Genomic DNA, 22,005 nt, shown 5'->3' on the forward strand with positions numbered 1-22,005 from the left:
CGGCCACTGTCCGTAGCTGATCGAAAGAACCCCGATGTCTTGCCATTTTCACTCCTTGTGGGATTGAAGGTGTCTTCTAAACCAGGACTGCTAAAGTAGGTCACCTGCCCCTTAGGCCACCGGCCACTGGCATTTGTCTAACCACGAGCAGGACCATCACGATGGAGTGATTCTCTGTTTCCAATGGACACATTTCCGAAGGCTGCCCATGCCTCAGCAGCGCATTTCTTGGAACACCAAAGGGATGTTTTGACTCCAGTCATAGAAGTGAAGTGTTTTTTATATCTATCTAGTTACACGTATGAGGTGTCCCCAGTGTTTCTGTTAGTGGAAGAAGCGGTTCTGAAGAAAATGATTGAATGTATTGGCTGGAAAGAAGGGGATGGAATATTTAATCCAGGTGAGTGCAACTAGTTACTGCCATCGGTCCTCCACTAGGAGCGTATCGGCTTTTACTCATTTCAGAAACAAATCCTCGCAGACTTACACTTTACACAAAGTCGGATATGAATGTTGCTAGCTCGTGACTTTCTCCGCAGAGATAATATTTTGCATACTTACCAGATTAATGACATACATACTTAACAAATGAGATGTCTACAACTTAGGATTTATATCTAACGCCAATGAATGTACCTGATGTTGGGAGTTTGGAGAGGAGATAAGTCCTCCATTTTTTTTGTTGTTGTATTTTTAAATTTTTGTACTGAAGATTGAACCCAGGGACTTTGACCTCCAAGTTACACTTCCAGCCATTTTAATTTTTCATTCTGAAACAAGGTTTTGCTAAATTGTTGAGGCTGGACTCGATCCTGTGATCCTCTTGTCTTAGTCTCCAAAGTACTGGTATAATAGACATGCGCCGCCACGCCCAGCTCCACCACATTTTTAAATCAATTTTACTCAGCCGGGCGTGGTGGCGCACGCTTGTCATCCCCGCGCTTGGGAGGCAGAGACAGGAGGATCGCGCAGGTTCGAAGCCAGCCACACTCGCTGGTTTAGGAGACCCTGTTTCCAAATAAAAATGTAAAAATAGGTCTGGGAGTGTAGCCCGGAGGTAGAAGGGCTTCCAGGAACCCCAGTACCACCAAAATAAATAAATAAATAAATAAATTTTACTCAAAAATATTTCTAAAGTGTATTTGTTTATCCTCCAGTCCTTTATTGGGGCACATATTTTCATCACATTTTTATTGATCAGGTGAGAGATAGATTATTATTAATTATGGAGACATGGGCACTGGCCCTTAGTGTAGAGCTCATAGATTGTAACCTTAAGCATGGAAAAATCCTGGAATGAAATAAAAGGTCCAAATTTGTCTCTTTACTGAGACTGAACAGTACTGGAGTTGGCATAAAGGAGGGCATAAATGGAATATTCAGGGTCCTGGGGTGGGAGTGAGAGCCACGGGGTGCAAAATCTCACGGCAGATTTTCATTAGACTCGAGCAGTCGTGGCCATTTGTGCTTTCCACCGTGTTGGGTACTTTGGGCACTAACACTTCCTGCTATAAATATGACATTTTCATTTTGTTTTCGCAGGTGGCTCAGTGTCCAATATGTATGCCATGAATTTAGCTAGATACAAATATTGTCCTGATATTAAGGAAAAGGGGCTGTCTGGTTTGCCAAGATTAATCCTTTTCACATCCGCAGAGGTAAAACATTATTTTTGTTATCGGCTCTAGATTGTTCCTGAGAATGCATTGTTTAAGAGCGCGTGCTTGTTTGAGGACTCCTGCCGCGACGGTGTCCTCCCCACGTGTGATTAATGTGCCCACGTCTAACACGACATTACCTTGCACGGGAAATTCTGATGGGCCTGGGATTGCAATCCCTGGCCATCCAATTCTGTACATCGCTTTTATTTAAAATTGATAGTCTGTAACGTTTTCTTTGAGGAAAGAGCATTTCATTTGAAATTGTTCTGTTAATCTCTCTTTTTGAGTGTGTTTGTGTATTAGAATTTAGATGATCACTACTGGTCCCCCGCTGTGTTTTCTACTGACATTTCTTTGTAAAAATTGCTTTGATTGGCTAATGCCAGAAATTCCTGTCTTCATTTTCAAATGGAAAGAGAGCTATATCCATTCACAGTGAACATCAAACACATAGGCGGGCACACACACACACACACACACACACACACACACACACACACACGGAGGTTCCTATAATCTTATGTTTCTTTTCATTAAAATAGAAGGTCAGACTGTGGGTAAATGCGTTGACTTTGAGCTAGGTTGCTCAGATCCAATTCCCATCTCCGTCACTGACATCAGAGCAACCTTGGATAAGTTGCTTAACTTGTCCCCGCCTCAGTTTCCTAATCTGTAAAAATTAGTGTATCAGTTAGTCCTTGTATCTAATAAACGATCCCCAGGCCCAAGAGGATAGCACTGTATCTGTTATCGCTTGCAAGTCCAGGGTAGCTGGTCAGTTCTGCTTCTCCGGCCTGGGCTCCTTTAGGGGTCCAGGCTTTGGCCAGCCCAGGGCTGGTGTTGGAGCAGCCTGGCTGGGAGCTCCTGTGGCTCCTCTCTGCCCTGTGTGGCTTTCCCCCTCCAGCGGGCAGCCCAGGTAGCAGTGGCACAGACGAGGAGCAGCCTGGAGATGCCCCGGGCCTCTTGAGTCCCAGCATCTGAACTGGCACCTCGTCTCCTCAGCCTCATTCCCGTGACAACGTCACATCTTGGAACCCAGATCCAAGATGTAGAAATCACCTGCTGCAGTCACCTGGCAAAGAGCCCAGATACGGGAAGCGACGGACAATCGGGCCCATTAAAGCAATCCAGCAGGCACACAGTGTGTTTTGTGCTTTGTTTGTATTGCAGATTAAACATAGGGGCATTCTACCTCTGAGCTACACCCCCCCCCCGGCCCTTTTTATTTTTTATTTCGCAACAGGGTCTCACTCAGTTTCTGAGGGTCCTGCAAAGTTTCCAAGGCTGGCCTCCAACCTGGGATCCTCCTGGCTCAGCATCCCTAGTGCTAGGATTATAGGCACCAACCACCATGACCAGCTACATAGTCGTCCCTGATTAGTGAGTTGCTGCAGAGATGAAATAAGTTATTGGATGTAAAGTGCAATCTGGAACATCAGAGAGATTAAAAAAGCTGAGCTATTTTTTTTTTTTTTTTTTGGTGGTACTGGGGTTCCTGGAAGCCCTTCTACCTCCGGGCTACACTCCCAGACCTATTTTTACATTTTTATTTGGAAACAGGGTCTCCTAAGCCAGCGCGCGCGGCTGGCTTCGAACCTGTGCGATCCTCCTGTTTCTGCCTCCCAAGCGCGGGGATTACAAGCGTGCGCCACCACGCCCGGCCCTGAGCTATTATTAATAGGGTAGAAATGGATGGCACAACTCAAGTGCAGTCTTATTTAGAAGATTCTTTTATTCCCCTTTGCTATTTCTGTGTGATTCCAGTGGGGGCCTCTGTCTCTCCCCCATTGCTCCCTCCCCAGGTTCCTGGCAGGAAGCGCTTACTTAGCCTCTCCACCATTGACGGAAATACTGATGTAAAAAAAATATTAGGTGGATAAATCTGAAAGTTCTCTATGACTTCCATTGGGGCTTTCCTGAATATATTTTCCTCTCCAGGTCCCAGCCTGGATAATTTAGTCTGATAGATCTCAGTAGATCAGAAATGTAGGCACCCACCTGGGCTTGATGGTGCAAACCTGTGATCCCAGTACTTGGGAGGCTGAGACAGGAAGAGTGCAGGTTTGAGGCCAGCCTCAGCAACTTAGCAAAATCCTGTTACACACACACACACACACACACACACACACACACACACACAGAGAGAGAGAGAGAGAGAGAGAGAGAGAGAGAGAGAGAGAGAAAGAATGAATATGAATGAATATAGGGCTGGGGAGAGCTCAGAGGAAGAATGACCCTGAATTTAATCTTAAGTATTAAAAAAAAGAAAAAAGAAAGAAAGAAGGGAGGGAAGGAGAAAGGGAAGAAGAAAGGAAGGAGAAGGGAAAGAAGGAAGGAAGAGAAAGAAAAAATACAAAAACCCTTGTGTGTCTGGACTGCCAGCCCCAAGCCTGGGAAGGAATCAGGCTCACTCACCAGTTCAGCATTGTACTTTTGCCTCTTTCTTTCTTTCTTTCTTTCTTTCTTTCTTTCTTTCTTTCTTTCTTTCTTTCTTTCTTTCTTTCTTTTTTGCAGTACTGGGGATGAAACCCAGGGGGATTCTACCTCTGAGCTACACCCCCAACCCTATTTTTTGTTCCTTATTTTGAAACAGGGTCTCACTGAGTTGCAGAGGGCCTCACTAAGTAGCCGAGGCTGTCCTGGAACCACGATCCTCCTGTCTCAGCCTCCCGAAAGCTGGGATTACAAGCATGCGCCACCATGCCTGGCTACTTTTGCCTTTTCCATTCTTCATTTGTTTTAAAATTTGCCAGAGTTTTTTCCTAGCATAGCTGCCCTGGAAAGGGGAAAGATAAATTATAACAAAGCTTAGAATCAAAATTACACCTGGGAAAGATCAATGACACAGGTGTGGCTGCTGAGTTAGAAAGGGAAAAGAAACTGAATCCTCATGCCAAAACAAAATCAGAATTTGGATTGTGTGTGTGTGTGTGTGTGTGTGTGTGTGTGTGTGTTTTCCCAATTACCAGAAAGAGGCAAAATGTAGGCTATGGCTAACAAGCCAGCAGAAGCTAGAGTCAGAAAACCCGAGGACTTCCGGGAAGATGGGGACCGAGAAAAGTGGGGCTTAAGAGCCTCGATAACAACCAATCTCCATTACCACAAAATCAGCGCCTTTCATAGCCAGAAAACACCATCACAAGAGAAACAAAAAAATCACCAGGCTCCAGAGAGAAAGCGGTCTGAGAACAGAGCTCAGAGCTACAGAGGAAATACACCAGCCTCACGCCTGAAGACATGGCAGCAGTGCTTTATTGCCGGCGGCAGCGGCAAATTCACCGGACGGCTACAGCAAGCCGAGGTGAGCCGCTGCGGAACAGCCAGGCGGGAATTTTCAGCGCAGGGAACATCTAAAGCTCCCAGTGGCTGAGCTCAGCACACGCAGCAAGAACTCAGAGTGGAATTCAAAACCAAGAAGAAATAAGCCAGCCTCACGGCCGAGGGCATAGCAGCGGCGCCATATTGTCACCAGCGGCAAAGGCAGCGAATTCAACGAGTCCAGTACAGCTACATCTGCGAACTCAAGAACAGTGAATCAAATTGTGGGCCACAGAGGAGAAATCCCAGTACTGTACTTTCTGGTACTTGACCCAGTGGGGGAGTGGCGGTGGCAGAGATATCACACCATAGGAGAACGTGCAACCTGGAACCCCCCATAGTTTAAAGCAGCCTCTATTGACTCCCTGGGTCGGAGACTCTGTGATACAACCCAGTAAAGGAGTAGTAGGTTCTGAGATACTACAGACTCGAGATCCAGAGCACCTTAAGTGAAGTCATAGTGACCCAAGGGAAGAACCCAGAGAAGGCACAAACTTCCGAAATCATGGGAAAGAGGAATAACACTGGAGCAATGAATGCCCACAACCCCACAACATCAGAACCTGATAAAACAGAAAATCAGAGATTTCTAGAAGATCAAATCAGGAAAATAACTGTAGAAATAATAGAGGTGCTTACAAAAGAACTCAGAGAGAGCCAAAAAGAGATAAAGGATGCAATTAATGAAGTAAAGGCCTCAATTCAAAGCACAAACAACCGATTAGACCACATGGAGAACAGAATCTCGCTCTTAGAAGATGATAATTCCAAAAATGAACGCATAGTTTCTAATCTAGGAAAAAGTATCCAACAGCAGGAATCTGATATTGAAGAAATATGGGCCCATTTTAAGAGAGCTAACCTAAGAATAATTGGAATAGAGGAGGGAAAAGAAAGTGATACCAAAGGGATCAACAATCTCTTTAAGGAAGTAATAGCAGAAAATTTTCCAAACATAGAGCAAGAGGTTGATACACAGGTCCAGGAAACTTATAGAACTCCCGTTAGAGAGGATCAGAGAAGAGGATCCCCACGCCACATAATTGTCAAAATGACCGATGTGGAAGCCAAGCAGAGAATCTTAAAGGCAACAAAAACAAAGGGCCAAGTGACATTCAGAGGCAAAACAATTAGAATCACTCCAGACTTCCCAAACCAAGTCATGAGAGCCAGAAGGGCTTGGAGTAACATATTCCAAACTCTGAAAGAAAACAACTTCCAGCCAAAAATTTCCTACCCAGCAAAACTTTCTATCAAATTAGATGGAGAAATAAGAAGCTTCCATGACAAACAGAAACTGAAGGAATTTATGTCTTCAAAACCAGCGCTAGAGAAAATACTCAAAGAGATTAACTACAAAGAAGAAATAGGTAACACACACCAGAACCAGAGAAACAAGAGTTTCCATCCAACAGACAACTAAGATTGGTTATCTGTGGAGATTCATTATTTATGTTAGTCTTTTACCTATCTCTAAATTGTATTGTTTGCTTTTATTGTTGCTAATTTTGGGGATTTCTAGTTGGAATATTAATATACCTTCAGATATAGCATTTGGAAATATTTTATCTAATTCTATTAGTAACTTTTAACTCTGTTTACATTGTCTTTGGATATACAATTTTTTTTTTTATTTTTTAGGGAGTTTGTATACTCCTCTGTTGCCTGTGCCATTGAAATCATATCCAAGAAATCACTGCCAATTTCAATGTTGTGAGTTTTTATGACCCAGATTTTCTTCTAAATGTTTATAGTCTTAAGATTTATATTTAGGTCTTTTATCTATTTTGAGTTAATACTTGTATATAGGATTAGGTAAGGGTCCAATTTTATTATTTTCCATGTAATTATTATTTTTCAACAATATTTAGTTAAAAGATTATTATTTCCACCACCAAATGTTCATGGAAACCTTGTCAAAAATAACTTGATAATATAGGGAAGAATTTAGCTCTAGGCTTGTATTTAACTCCAATGGTTTATATATCTGCCTTTAGAACAGTACTACACTGTTTCAATTATTGCAGCTTTATATGGTTTGAAATCAGAAAATATATATCTTCTAGCTTTCTTCCTTTTCAAGATTGTTTGGGGTATCTAGAGTCCATATTCCATATTAGGATAGATTTTTTTCTGAAAAATAAATATATAAATATATGATAGTTTCACCTAAAAAAATAGAAAAAAAATATTCTCTGGTAAGAATGAAAGTAAAAAGAAATATTGAAATGTTATCTTTAAGTCATCAAAAGCTTGGTATCAGACAAATGAAACTGTTATGTGAGATGTGAGATTATCATTTTTAATTTTAGATAATTTGCTATAATACTAGATGTCAACCACTAAGCCAAGCATGGGAAGGAGGGATGGGGAGGGAATGGGGTGGGGATCGGGTGGGGGCTGACTGGGCGATGTGTGCATGTATGTCTACAAAAGTTTGTATCCCACTATGATGTATGAATACAGTGTACCAATAAAATAAATTAAAAAAAAAAAGAAAAAGAAAACCCAAGGACTGGTATGAGTTGCTCAGGAACATAACATCCCTGGGAGCTCACTGTACCCTTGAATGTGTTTCTACCCTCTCCTTGCAAATTTTCCTTTACAACTCATTTTTCTCCCTTGGCCTGCCAAAGAAATTTGGATGTAGCATATACATTAATTTATATTTTAATAACCACCTTCACTCCTTATTAGAACAAATCAATCCAATATTTAGTTAAATAAAAGAATTAAAGAATGCTTTCCCAGGTGGAGCATGCCTGTAGTCTCAGTACTTGGGAGGTTGACACAAGAGAATCGCACGTTCGAGGCCAGCCTTATTAGGGAGATCCTCCGCAACATAATGGGACCATATTTCAAAATAAAAGAAATATGGGCTGAGGGTACAGCTCAGAGGTCGAATGCCCCTGGATTCAATCCCCAGGAAAACACACACTAATAATAATAATAATAATAACAACAACAACAACAAAATAAAATAAAAAATATCATGTTTATTGAACCGTCTTAAGTTCTGCAGCAGTCTTTTGCTATACCTTCTTTGTTTCTTTATGTGTTTGGTCCATGGCTCAGAGGCGGCATTCCTCTAGTCTTATTAGGTGTTGGTTTTCCAGTTGTCATGATTTCCCAGATAACCCCGTCTCTGTCTTTTACCATCAAAGGTAGAATGTATTGGCCCACCACTAAAGGGCCTCCAGCCTTGGAATTTCATTCAACTATTGGTAGAGACCTGAAAGATCTGATAGAGTCCCAGTATATCCAGTGCTACCAGTATATCCAGTGCGAAGTGGCAAAGAGCAGAGTAATAAGTATATGACTTAATTATCACTGTTATCTAAATTCCTTGGGCAGGTAGAATTCCCAGGTTTGTAAAGTTCTTAAGCAATTCAACTTATTATTTTGGGAATCAGCATAAAGTAGTAGTGATCCTTGCTTGTCAGTGGAAAAATGAGGGTAAAAGAGAAACTCTTCACTCCCAGGTTCGTATACTGGGGAAGAGTTCCTGTTCAGTGGGGCCTGGGCTGGAGAGGTGAGAGGTCTAGGATGCTCATCTCGGAAAGTCTAGGATGCGCCTTTAGGATGGCCTAGGATACACATCCAAGATGGACTGAGACGCACATCTGGGACAGTCTAGGATGCTTGTCTAGGATGGTCTAGGATGCAAACCTAAGAAGGTTCAGGATACACCTCTAGGATGGCCTAGGATGCACATCTAGGATGGACTGAGATGCACGTCTGGGACAGTCTAGGATGCATGGCTAGGATGGTCTCGGATGCATACCTAAGAAGGTTCAGGATGCACCTCTAGGATGGCCTAGGATACACATCCAGGATGGACTGAGATGCACATCTGGGACAGTCTAGGATGCATGGCTAGGATGGTCTAGGATGCATACCTAAGAAGGTTCAGGATGCACCTCTAGGATGGCTTAGGATGCACATATAGGATGGACTGAGACGCACATCTGGGACAGTCTAGGATACACACCTAGGATGGTCTAGGATGCTTATCTAGGAAGGTCTAGGATACACAACTAGGATGCTCTCAGATGCACATCTAGAATGTTCTAGGATGCTTGTCTAAGATGGTCTAGGATGCATGTTTAGGATAGGCTACAACAGTCTAGGATACACATCTAAGCATTGTGCCTGCTTAACTTTGCCTCCTGGGAGCCTCACTGAGCTGGGGTGTGCTGTTATCTAAGCCTTTCTCAACAGACACCCATTGTTTCCTAGGGTGCTTGCTCTAGGGTGCTCTGCAGAGTATGAGGCTGGAGTCCATCCCTCTGGATTCTGGCTCTTTTTTCTTTAGGACTTGAACCAGTTGTGTGTTTTTGGAGAAATCCTTTGGATTTTTCTTTACTTTCTCCTCTTACATGTAAATTTTAGAAACTCCTCTCTCCCTACCAGCTAATTTGATCATCAGATTAGTCAGCAGGAGGAGTCCAAGTGTCCAGAACACACGGAGGGAAAACAGAAGAAATTCATTGAGAAAAACAGGGTCATAGAAACAAATCCTTGCAGAAGCAGAAAAGAAAACTTGGGCTCAATGCAGCCTTTCATGTAATGCTTGGTGTTTCATCTGTATAGAAATGAGCACCCGCAGAGACTTTTGCGCCTTCTGTAGATTTAGGGAGGTTGGGTCTTAGAATGACTGACTTATCTTTTGCCAATGATAGGAACAACCCGCATTTGTTTCTAAACACGGTTGTTACTTCTGAATTCCAGCCTTCTAGGTTTTTCTTTTTCTTGAAGCTGCTCAGCATGTCTGAAATATCACCCTTTCTTTCTTTCTGCCATTCAGGGATCTTTCCCTTCTCTGAGTTTTTCAGATGTTTAGGCTTCAGTTTTGCAGATTTTTTTTTTAATTTGTCCCAAACTGTTTGAGATTGACAGCTCCCCTGAAGCTATTATTATTCTGATTATAAGTTTTCTGGTTTTTTTTTATTATTCAGTGGATCTTTTGGTCAGGGACATTTTGCTGTTTCTCAGGGGCAGAGCCCTCTGATTTTTTCTTATAGTCAGATGTCGCAGGGGGTAGGCTTGCATTTATCATTATGAAATCAATAGTTGTTTGGTTGCCAGAACTCAAATCTCTGGTGAGAAATAATTCAGCTTAGCTGTGTCACCATACCTATAGCAGGCATATTGCCTCCAACCAGCACAGGCTGATGGAGAAAGTAGAAAATTAATTACCTTTTCATGTTCGTTATTACTTTTCAATATGCATATGTTCTTGTAACAACCTGAAATAAATGCATCCTACGGGCATTTTGGAAGTATCCTATTTGATATTTGGAAATCAATTATTTAGGATGGTTTCATTTTTCCTGCTGGTGTTACCTCTGCATCTTATTTTTACAAAGTTAAAAAAAGAGTTCCCAATAAAACTCTCTTGACAAAAGAAGGAAAATATTACCACATTTGAAGGAATATATCAAGTAAAGTGTGAAGGCATGACTCTTTTAATATATTCATACCTACAAATTAAATCACTCAGGATTTTTTGTGTGTGTGTGTGATAATGTCCTTTAACACCTTCATTTTTCTGGCATGAAAAAGAATTAATTGACCACCTGTCCTCATTAATATATAAAGAATGACATCTCCAATGTTCACATGCTAATTATTTTATAAGCTCCATGTGGTGGTGGCGGGGGGTAAGGTCCAACAATCTAAAGTATATACAACTATTTGCCAATAAGAAGCAGATCCGCTCCTAATTCCAATGTCATCTATTAATAGCTGAGTTAAATCATTTGCCTATAAATCAATCTTATCTTTGTTCTTGTTAGTTTAGCCACATTCCTGCATGTCTACTTGGATTCAATATTCAATAAGATTGTTCAAGGGTCTTATCAGCATTTATAGCCCATTGTTTGCTATTGGGAACAATTAAATTCTCTTGGAGCCAGTGATGGCAGTCTTGGAGACACAGTCTTGTTCTCTTCCTCAAGAGCTTCTTCTTGGAGGGTTTTGAGTCCGCACTCAGATTCTTCTGAGTGTCCCTGAATATAAAGACTTATTAGTGGTATCAGAAACTTTTCTCAATATTATGGAACCCAGTGACCTTAAGCGACTAACTTTGTTCTATGTGATAGTTTCTGTGTTAAGCGCTGTTATGTCTATGAGCCTTTTTCACTCTATCAAGAGCTGATAAAGTATTACTACTGATATGGCTACTTTTATAGATTAGCAAACTGAGGCTTGGAGGATGTGTATTATTTGTTCATAAACCAGGTTTGCTCCGACCCTAAACTCCTGCCACCGCATGCAGGAGCTCAATTAAATCACCATTTTTTTTTTCTTTTATGCAATGATGTTCCAACACAGGTGCTCAGCCAAAAAGACATACGGCCATTTAGATAGTAACAATGTTTTACATGCTGTGCGTTCATCTCTCTCCTTTCCCCTCACCCCTTTTACTTCAGTGTCATTACTCCATGAAGAAGGCAGCCTCCTTTCTTGGGATTGGTACTGAGAATGTGTGTTTTGTGGAAACAGATGGAAGGTAATGGGGGCAGAATTTGGAAGCCTGGTGGGTGTAGGGAAAAATTTTGTACTGCTTCAAAAGCAGTCCTGTTGCCTGTTAGCTACTAAACATAACTGAAAGTCTTAAATCTGTATCCTTTAGAGGTAAAATGATACCTGAGGAACTGGAGAAGCAAGTCTGGCAAGCCAGAAAAGAGGTGAGAGGGGAGGAAGATGAAAGAGAGAGGGGTGGGGGGGAGGGAGGGAGAGAGAGAGGGAGGGAGGGAGGGAAAGGAAGGGAAGGGAAGGGAAGGGAAGGGAAGGGAAGGGAAGGGAAGGGAAGGGAAGGGAAGGGAGAAAGTATGCCTGGGTATGAGAACATGAGAGAGTCAGTAACAAGGAGAGAATGCAAACAGGCAAACCCATTTCTGTGTGTGGGAGAGAGAAGAGATCTGCATGCTGGTGTCAAATCAGGGTAACTCATTTGCAGATATTCTATTTCCAGGTGCTTAGCCTTCCATGTTCTATAGAGTTGCTCCGATATTCTCATTCCCCAGGTGGCCGGAGACTTTTAAAACACTGACATCACCATATTGGGAATTCTTGGGCAGAATACTTTTCAAAGATGAACCTAGCTGCTCCAGCAGAGCCCCAGTGTCCACTCCATAACTCCTCTTTCTGAGATGTCTGTAGACCAGGCCCTGTTGTCTTTTAGGATGTGTGCAGTGTGATTCATGACTTCTTGATCAATCGATCTAGCCAGTTGCTTCCAACCGAAAGCCCATCCATTAGCCCTACCTCAGATTGGGTCTGGGTCTAGTATTTCAGTGGCCTTCCTTGCCTGAAGGAAATATTAAAGCTAAAATGTCTGTTGCTAGACAGGGAAGGCGTGGTCCTGATACCTACAACTCAGGCTGGTTCTGATACCTACTTTTTCTTGTTTTCATGTTTCGTGGTACTGGGGATTGAACCCAGGGCATTCTACCTCTGAGCTATACCCCCAGCCCTTTTTAAAAATCATTTTTTTTTTAAACAAAGTCTAACTAGAGTGCTGAGAGTCTTGCTAAATTGCTGAGGCTGGCCTTGGACCTGTGATCCTCCTGTCTCAGCCTTGCAAATATTGAGATTACAGTAGGCACCACTATGCCCGGCTGTGACACCCACTTTTTGAAAAGGTGGCTCCTTATTTTGGTATAAATCATTTGGCTTTTTGAACTCCAAACCTGCTAGACTTAGTACACACCCTTCTCTGCTTCCCCTGCCCCCCTCCTCTAGTGCTAATGGAGCTCCAGACAATTTTTCAGTAACTTCCCCAGAGGTAGCAAAAGAGGCTCAGGAAAAATAAAGAGCCTGCCTTCTGAGCTGGGATAGAAGATATTGTAGCTCATGGTCCACACTCTAAGAAGATTGCGTTCTTTCATTTTTTTTTTTCTTTCAAGTTTTAATACTGTATTTCTGTTGTACTCTTTTTTTTCAAATTTTCATAAAAATCATCTCCTCCTGGAGCATGCTAGATTACTATATTTGGTTCAAAGTTGGTACTTAAATTTCTGCTATTCTCGTGTATGTTTTGGCTTCAGCAGTGTCCCCTTAAGCCTACGTTTTATTATTCTTAAGATTCAAATGACAGGTGCATTTGGTAATTACCTGGTGGTTCAAGTTGTCCTATCCTTTTGACTTCTGCGTTAAAATTTTACGAAATACTCGTAAAGGGTTTGTTCAGCTCTGAACCAGAGGTGTTGCTTTCTGGTTTCTAATTTCATCTTTTCCTACAGAAGTTCTTATCAAAAAGAACCTTCATTCTGTTATTAGTGCTTGTTGGTGGGGACACTGATTGTACCTATTGCACGTTGCTCAGTATTCCTGCCTCTGTCTCTCCTCTCCTCCCTCCTTTTGCCTTCTCCTTCTCTCTGCCATTCCCCTGACCCAGCTTCCACCACTAACAGAAGCCCCAGGCCCACCCTTCCTTCTTTTCTTCCTCCTTCTTCTCGACTTTCTCCTCCCCCTCTCCCTCTCCTCTCCATCTCTCCTCCCTCTCTCTCTTTCCCTCTTCTGTTCCTCTCCCTTTCCTTTCTTTCTGTTCTTCCTTTCTTGAATTATACACTTTTTAGTATGAGAAATTGCAAACATATAACAACCAAACTAATATAATGCACCTTCACATATCCATCAAGTCTCTTCAATAATCACTAACCCATGATCCTTTCTGTTGCATTTATGCCCTATGTCTTTCAACCACTTCTAGATTCGGCTGAAGCGAACCCCAGGCATTACATCATGCGATCCATAGACCCTTGAGCGTATCTGCAAAAGATATGTAGTCTTTTAAAAAAGGCATAATATCATGCTGATGTTTAAAAAGTAATGATTTTTTCCTATCATCAAATACTCATTCTATATCAAAACGGCTCCCATTATCTGTTTGAAAATAATTGGCTTGTTTAAGGAGTTATTTATTTATTTATTTATTTATTTGTTGGTACTGGGGTTCCTGGAAACCCTTCTACCTCCAGGCTACACTCCCAAACCTGTCTCCGCCTCCCAAGCGTGGGGATTACAAGGCTATGCCACCACCCCAGGCTTTGTTTAAGGATTTAAATGAGGTCCACGCATTGCATTTGGTTAAGACATCACATAAATATTTTCTAATCTGTAGCTCCCTCCTTCTTTTTATTCCCTTTAATTGATTTGTTAAAGACGACAGGCCCTTTGCCCTCCACAGAATCCCAAACTTACTGGCTTCCTGCCCGTGTTTCAGTGACCCCCCTGGTGTTCCCAGTGTCTTCTTTTTCACTCATTTTCATTCATGCCCCCTCCCCCAACAATTGCACCCAAGACTACTCACCACTTCCCTGAGTCATTCCAGCATCTTCCTCCAGGGGGCAGTATCACCAACTTTGGGATTCTATGCTAATATACTCCACATTATGAATTTTGTGGGTTATATTAAGAATCGAGACTACCTGCCCCCCTCCTCTGCTCCATCCCCTCTGTCACCTCTTACCTTGTGGATTTTGCTGCTACTGACAATCACTGGGCCCAGACCCATTATTTCACTAAGTGATGCTCTCTTCCATTCTCTCCTTACTTCTTCCTTCATCAGCAGGCAAACTGCTATAAATAAAAGTGTTTCTTCAATCCTATTTGAGTTCCCTAAGGAAACACTGCACAGGCAGGGCAGAAGAAGTGTCTTTTTTTCTTTCTCCTTGCTTACCAACTTGCAAAATATCGAGTTAGTTCTCTAGCTTCCCCGAAATATGACCTCCCATGTTTTAAGGTATCATTTCCAATTCCTATTTCTAACTTAATGGGTTTTATTCCACTGTGGTCGCTATTATTTTTGTTGCTCCATCTTGCATTTGTTTTGACAACGGAAGCGTATGAAACCGACCACAATTCTAAAGCTGAGAACCTTTGATAAAAGGAGTTTTTCAAAAGTAAAAATCGCTCTAGGCACATTTGAAAGTAGGGCAGTGGAGAAAGTGGGGTTAGAGTTGATGTGGCTTTTCAGTTGTCTTTCAAGTCAGCTTCTACTTGAGCCTGGATTTAGCACAATGAATAGTTTTCTCAGTAGCTTAGACCTAGTTGTTTGGATGCAGGATTTTAATTCATATTGTTTCAGCTGTAGGGGGACAGCCCATCAACATTTTTCCTTTTTTTCTTTATCTTTTTTTTTTTTTTTTTTTTTTTTTAGTTGAGGCTTCAACTCTCTGGCGGATGACAATCCATTAAAAATCTTTTAAGCAGTGACCTTTACTTGATGTTATTATAAAGACAGGAAACCACAGGGCACAGGAGGTTCTAAAGTGATTATCGACAGACCCAAACTAGTCTGACCACTGAGTTTTTTGGAGGTATTTTTTGTGTATGAGTGTTTTAAATGACGAACTTTCTGAGGGAATAGAGATCATCTGCAGCATGCGATCGATACTGTTGCTACTGAATTTCTCTTGTTAACAGCATGAGATATGAGGCAGGAAAAAAAAATATATATATATATACATGGAAGGTTAAATCCAGATTGTAAAAGTTTAATGTCTGGGTCTGGTATATATAGAAAAGTGTTTTTCATAAAGTGAGACAAACTCATTAATAGGCTATAATAGCTTACACAGGTATTTTCTCGCGGTTGTCAGAATGACATCTACTTTATGTGGAAAAGCCCAACCGTTGGAGACAGCTCAAACAGTTTTTGCAGATGACTTCTTCTGTTGCTTCGAATGATGAAACAAATCGTTTCTCATTCCATTTAGGCTCCTGATCTCTTGTGGTCGAGTAGAGGGAAGAATTTCCAAAGCCCCTGGTTTCCTGGGGGCTCTATCACCCACTGGTCTGGCTCTCAGACGTTTGGGATAGACTTGGTTCTAGGTGTCACCATTATCTCCCCCGAAATGACCACTGGATTCCCTATGCAACATGACTTTAACTTCTGTGCATCTCAATTTGGAAGTGTGGGACCGAGGGTTCTTCTGTGCCCCACTTTCTTTTGAGAAATAACACCTCTCTGCCAAAGGTCAGTTCAATGGGAAGGAATTTGATTCAAGCACAGACACACACACACAGTTATAATTATGGATATATATATATCCATATATATTTTATATATATAATATATATATGTTATATATGTTATATATAATATATATATTATATATAACAATATATATTATATATATTATATATATTATTATATATAATATATTATATATTATATATAATATATGTTATATATATGTTATATATGTTATATATATGTTATATATAATATATAATATATATTATATATAACAATATATAATATCATATATAACAATATATAATATATAACAATATATAACAATATATTATATATAACAATATATATAACAATAAATATATATATAACAATGCCCTTCATGATACAACCGAGAGGAAAAAAATAGTTCTTCCATGCTAAAGAGAGGTAAAAGGACTTTCATGGGCAAGAGTCACTTACTCCACGGGTGTTCTAGAATCCTAGGAATCTAGTTGCTATCCATACGCCCACGTTGTTCATAGGTGTTTCCTCTCCCAGGGACCTTCCACAGTAAACCAGACACCATTACCGCCATTCTGAGATCTATGTGTTTGGAAACCACCTCCTGCCTTCTTCTTGTACCTGGTTGGCATAAAGTCCCCGCATGGGCCAAGGTGGCCGGCCAGCTCGACTCTATTACCATTCCTTGCGTGGGCTCTCCCATTTTCTCTTTTCTCTCCCATTTTTCTCTGGCCTTCTATAGTGTGTAGTCAACTAAATGGGGAGGAATGGTTGTGTTAGGAGCGATGCAGGTTCTTTCCTCCCGTACATTCTACTGAGTTTCTCAACAGCAGCGCCCATATGGAAGAGGCCTCCCCAGGAGATGGTCTTATTCTCTCTGTCACATCTGGTGGCATTTGTACCTGCGTTTTTGGTTGACTATGCCGCTGGATAAGGAGACAACCACTGCTCAGTGTGCTCAGAGCTTTGCGCACGCTGCTTTTTGTTCATGCCCTAGATGGGTGACAGCGGTGTGGGGCTCGGCCTGTTTCCCCGGGAAGAACTTGGGAATCATGCAGAATGTCTGTGTGCATTGCTGCTGAGGTCATCTCTGTTCTATCTGGGCCATCTTTAGACCAGAAAATACTAGAGAAATGAGAGCAGGTAACAATGAGACCATCGATTCAGCTGAGATGGAGTAGCATTTTCTCAGTTTCTTTTTCTTTTGTGATACCGGGGATTGAATTGAGGGACATTCTACCTCTGAGCTATAGCCCTAGCCCTTTTTAGTTGTTGTTTTTTTTATATTTTGAATCAGGATCTCAATAAATTACTAAGGCTGGCCTCGAACCTGCAATCCTCCTGTCTCGGCATCCCAAGCACTGGGATTACAGGCATACAGCATTGCGCCTTCTCAGTTTCCTTAAGCTATTTATAATGACAAAAGTAAATTCCCCTTGAATTAATGATTACCTCCAAAGAGGCCGTAGACATCTCTGGGTGCATAAGCCTTTGTGTTTACCAACACACCTCAGGACAACTGCTGCGATGACGGTGACAATTCTCTCTGTATGTGGCTCCTCCTCACAGGGCGCAGCACCGTTTCTTGTCTGTGCCACCTCTGGTACAACCGTGCTGGGCGCCTTCGATCCCCTGGATGAAGTCGCTGACGTCTGTGAGAGGCACAGTCTCTGGCTTCATGTGGATGTAAGTTCACCTGCGCGCACACCTCTGTGGAGCTTCCCAGTCTTTCTGCAGCTTCTCATGTTTTCAGAAACTAGATGTGAAGCTGCTACCATGCTTGGCTGTGTTTCTAGTTTGGAGAAATGAGTGTCATTCCTTGTGAGGGCCAAAGAGGAAGATTCTGAGAGACTATGTAATTTTTTTCTTTTTTCTTTTTTTTTTTTTCCAGGGTGAGGGTGGTACTGGGGATCGAATCCAGGGGCATTCTACTTCTGAGCTCTACCCCCAGCCCTCTTTTATTTTTTATGTTGCAACAAGATCTCAGTAAGTTACTGATGGTCTTGCTGAGTTGGTGAGGCTGGCTGCAAATCTGTGATCCTCCTGTCTCAGCCTCCAAGTACTAGGACTACAGTCATGTGCCACTGCACCTGGTTCTTCCCTAGGAATTTAAAACAATTTTTTTTATTGGTAGTTGCAGTCATACATCTTAGTTGAGTAGATGGCATAGGCATACATGCACACCTTTCTGCATCTCACTTTACTTTTTCCTCTCCTGTGAACTATCTTTTTGGTTCCCTGAATCGTCAGGGCAGCATAGTGTCAGGAACACATGGTAGACTGCAGACTCAAGAGATGTTGATTTTGGATTATAATCTGCCCCTTCTTCCTTGTGATCTCTGCTCTTTGGCCTTCAGATCCTTCATTTGTAGAGGGAAGTGGCTGATGGTATCTGTTTAATATATTCTTGCTCTAAAATGATGAGATATCAATCAGCCAGAAAATGCAAAAACCACATTACATAATTGAATGCTATAATTAAGGCAGGTTTTATCTGGGCTCTATCATAGATAATTATTTAAGAGGGATTGGGATAATTTATATTCTTCACGATTTTCTAACTTAAAAGATTGGCTTTTATATAATTAATTTTGTAAGTCCTGGGGTTATGGATAATAATTTTTTTTCCTATAAATTGAAGGTAACTTTTAAAAGTCTCCTTACCCAGGGTTAAAATTTTGAATTTCAACAGTTATGAATGCTTGTTGAGCTTTTGGATTTCTCCTTCCTTCCTTCCTTCCTTCCTTCCTTCCTTCCTTCCTTCCTTCTTTCTCTCTTTCCCCTCTTTCCCTCCCTCTTTTCTCCCTCATTCACTCATTCTTTTTCCTTTCACTCTCTTTGTCTCCCTTCCTTCCTTCTTTCTCTCTTCCCTCTTTCCTCCCTATTTGATCTCTTTCTTCTTTCTGTCTTTCTTCTCTCTTTCTTTCTTTCTTTCTTTCTTTCTTTCTTCCTTTCTTTCTCTGTCTCCTTCCTTCCTTTCTTCCTCTTCCCTTTTCCTCCCTCTTCACGCTTTCCTTTTCTTTCTTTCTCTCTTTGTCACCTTTCCCTTTTTACTTTCTTTCTCCCCTTCTTCCTCTACCCCCTCTCTTCTCTTTTTCTCTTCTTTTTCCTTCGCCCTTCCCTTTTCTTTCTTTCCTCCCTTCCTTTGTTCTTTCCTTCCAAAACCAGAAATGAATTTCTTTGCTTCTACCCAAGAAAAGGGACTGTTGATCATGTGAATGGTAGGTGAGTGACTTAGATCAGAAGAAATAGTGCTGGGCTCTCTGAACAGGTGGTAACTGGGCAGTAGGCACCCACACATAATATGAAAGTTCAGATGATTTCGTGCTTCAAAAGAGAAGTGCCTACGATATGCTATGGAGGTGGTGCTTCAGCAGTTCAAAGTTTTCATTAAGTGAACACTGGTATTTGATAAAAGTAAGAATAATAGAAAGCTGGCTAATACCATAGGCGCAGTCAGCATGCCAGTGGCAACACTTTGGGGAAATTATTTGTGACGTTTTAAAATGGGATGATAGTATTTGTATCTCTTCACATTTCCACTTACGTCTTATTGATTTTATCGACTTAGAAGCGTAACAATACGTTATATCCCAAAAGATAACTCTGAAGTGAGCACTTCTGAAACTGTGGAAATGAGGAGAAGCAATCAAATACATCAGCACCTGCACTTAAAGATTCTACTCTCATAAAAGAAGCATCAAATATGGATTATATAGTTTATGTAAAACAGAGTAACTACAGCAGTTTCTCAATTGGGAATGATAGTAAGTGATTTATGGGGCTTAGAAAGAATTGTGAATTATAAGTACAAAATAAAAAGCTGGCAAGGTTTTTCCAAAAATTAAAGGCTGAAATTTTTAAGGAAACATTTTTGAAAGAAACATCTAAGCTGTATCAAATCATTCCATTTGCACATAGTGGGCATCCAGCAAATACCTGTAAGGTTAGATTAAATTTGACAAAAGAACCTGTCTGACCTATTAAAGAACTTAATAAACTTGACACTGAGACAAGATTTATTTTTCCTTTGCTACCGCACGTGTCAAATCTGTTGATAAAATGTCATCACAGCAACATGTAGCTTATCTTGAACAAATTTCACCTACATTATTTTATTTTGTTTTTTGTGGTACTGGTATTGAACCCAGGGGCATTCTACCTTTAAACTATGCCTCCAGCCTTATTTTATTTTTTAATTTTGAATAGGGTCTCACTAAGTTTCAGAGAGCCTTGCTAAATTGCTAAGGCTGGCCTTGAGCCTGCAATCTTCCTCCTGAGTGCAATGAGATTATAGGCACACACCACCATGCCTGACCCCATACCATTGATTTTAATGGCATATTAATTTTAAAGGTAAAATATTAACAAAGTCATTTTGACCTATAATAAAATATTAACAAAATATTTAAACTGATGTTTACTTCATTTCTCATTGCGAATGCCATTATGATTTCTGATGTGTCTGAGTTTTCCATAAACCAAACTGCCTTGCATAGCTGCCATATTTTATTAATTCTCATATGCATTGCTAAAAACATTTTATGTCTTTGAAATCAGTATTTTGATGTCCCTTTTATTCTTTCTCAGCGGTGTACAAATAATGGTGAGTCTTACATTTGCTATCTTAAATTTAGTTAATTATCATACATTTTTAAACAACTCAACAAAATAAAAAAAAAAACCAAAACTTAAATTTTATGAGGATCATTTTGCACCAGTACCATTCTCCACGAGAAGGAATGTGATTCAAGCCTCCAGATGTCAATCTCAGATGACAACCGTGACATCTGGGCTGGTCCACATGCAGAGGCCGGGGGCTTCTTCCAGGCCCCTGGGTCCGAGTGGTACTTCTTTGTGTCTTACTCCCTAATTATTACAAGTCCCAGGGGAGGCTGTCAGCAATGCATCTAACATAGGCTTTAGAGGTGCTGAATCTTTATTCTACTCCTGCCTCCATCTCTCTCTTAAGACTGGCTCTACTATTAATTTACTAACTAGTTTACTAGAGAGAAAAATGCCTAAAGTGGCATATTGTGAGGCCCAGCAGCTAGTAAAACTAGTTCACTCAATGACCACCCTCAGTAGAGATAGAAAGTCAAGTTTCTTCCTCACTGAAGTGATTGGTTTGATGCTTTTGAAATTCTAGAATTAGGAATTTAGAAAGTAAAGCAAATGACAGTAGGGCATTGCCATCAGAAGTGTTCTTATTTTCCTCCCTTGGGCTCTTTAGAGGAACAAGTCTGTGAAGGAGCTATTCCTAACCCTGCCCAACGACTTGATAAACCAGTGAACTGATGCCTGGAATGAGTATTAAAATTCAGGCTGTATAATGGAAGTGAAAGAAAGTTTCATAAGTTTACTTATGAAAGTAAACTGATGTTTACTTCATTTCTCATTGCGAATGCCATTATGATTTCTGATGTGTCTGAGTTGCCCGTAAACCAAACTGCTTTGCATAGCTGCCATATTTTATTAATTCTCATATGCATTGCTAAAAAGTCATCTTAACGTTTACAGGATCAAGATCTCAAAGTCCAGATCTGGGGGCCCCCGTTCATAGGCCAGGGTAAGATGCTCCTGGTTGCTGGAGGGAGCTACTGTTGTAGCTTGCCTTAGTCACATGGGGTCCATTGTGAATCCCAGAGCAAGAGTGGGCAAGTCAAATTGTCTGAAGTCTTTGGAATTTGACACACGCTCAAGACACCTCAGCTTGTGAAAGCCATTGGGGACTTCATGGACTTGATTTAGTCTCCAGTCCATTGAATCAGGGCTGGAACTTAGGTGAGACCAGGGATCATCCCAGGACTCAGCTTTAAAGACACAGCAAGTTCATATTGAAACTGTATAGCTGAGTAACATTCACTTTGCCCTAGTCCCAGCCCAGAATAAGAGAATGATTTTTTTTTTTAATTTTCCATTGGGATTTAAGGCCACAAAGTGGCTTATACTATACTTTATCTTTAGTGGCTACTAATAAGCCTAGCTTTGGTAATCCTCTGAAAATCATGAAACATAACTTCATTCCCGATCATT

General features: G+C 41.1%; 1 protein-coding gene across 1 annotated transcript in view; it reads left to right on the forward strand.

The window, feature by feature from the left end:
• The window catches only part of GADL1 (glutamate decarboxylase like 1), a gene marked incomplete at both ends in the record, with an annotated part of 148,980 nt that overhangs the window by 17,518 nt on the left and 109,457 nt on the right, over positions 1 to 22,005 (forward strand). The window contains 7 exon segments of the mRNA XM_080715344.1: positions 294 to 400; positions 1,543 to 1,658; positions 11,414 to 11,493; positions 11,617 to 11,671; positions 11,959 to 12,006; positions 12,008 to 12,010; positions 17,539 to 17,655. Of these exon segments, the coding sequence (XP_080571470.1) occupies positions 294 to 400; positions 1,543 to 1,658; positions 11,414 to 11,493; positions 11,617 to 11,671; positions 11,959 to 12,006; positions 12,008 to 12,010; positions 17,539 to 17,655 (526 nt within the window).

Source organism: Muscardinus avellanarius (assembly GCF_963383645.1).
Source record: "Muscardinus avellanarius genome assembly, chromosome: 18".
Classification (NCBI taxonomy): domain Eukaryota; kingdom Metazoa; phylum Chordata; class Mammalia; order Rodentia; family Gliridae; genus Muscardinus; species Muscardinus avellanarius.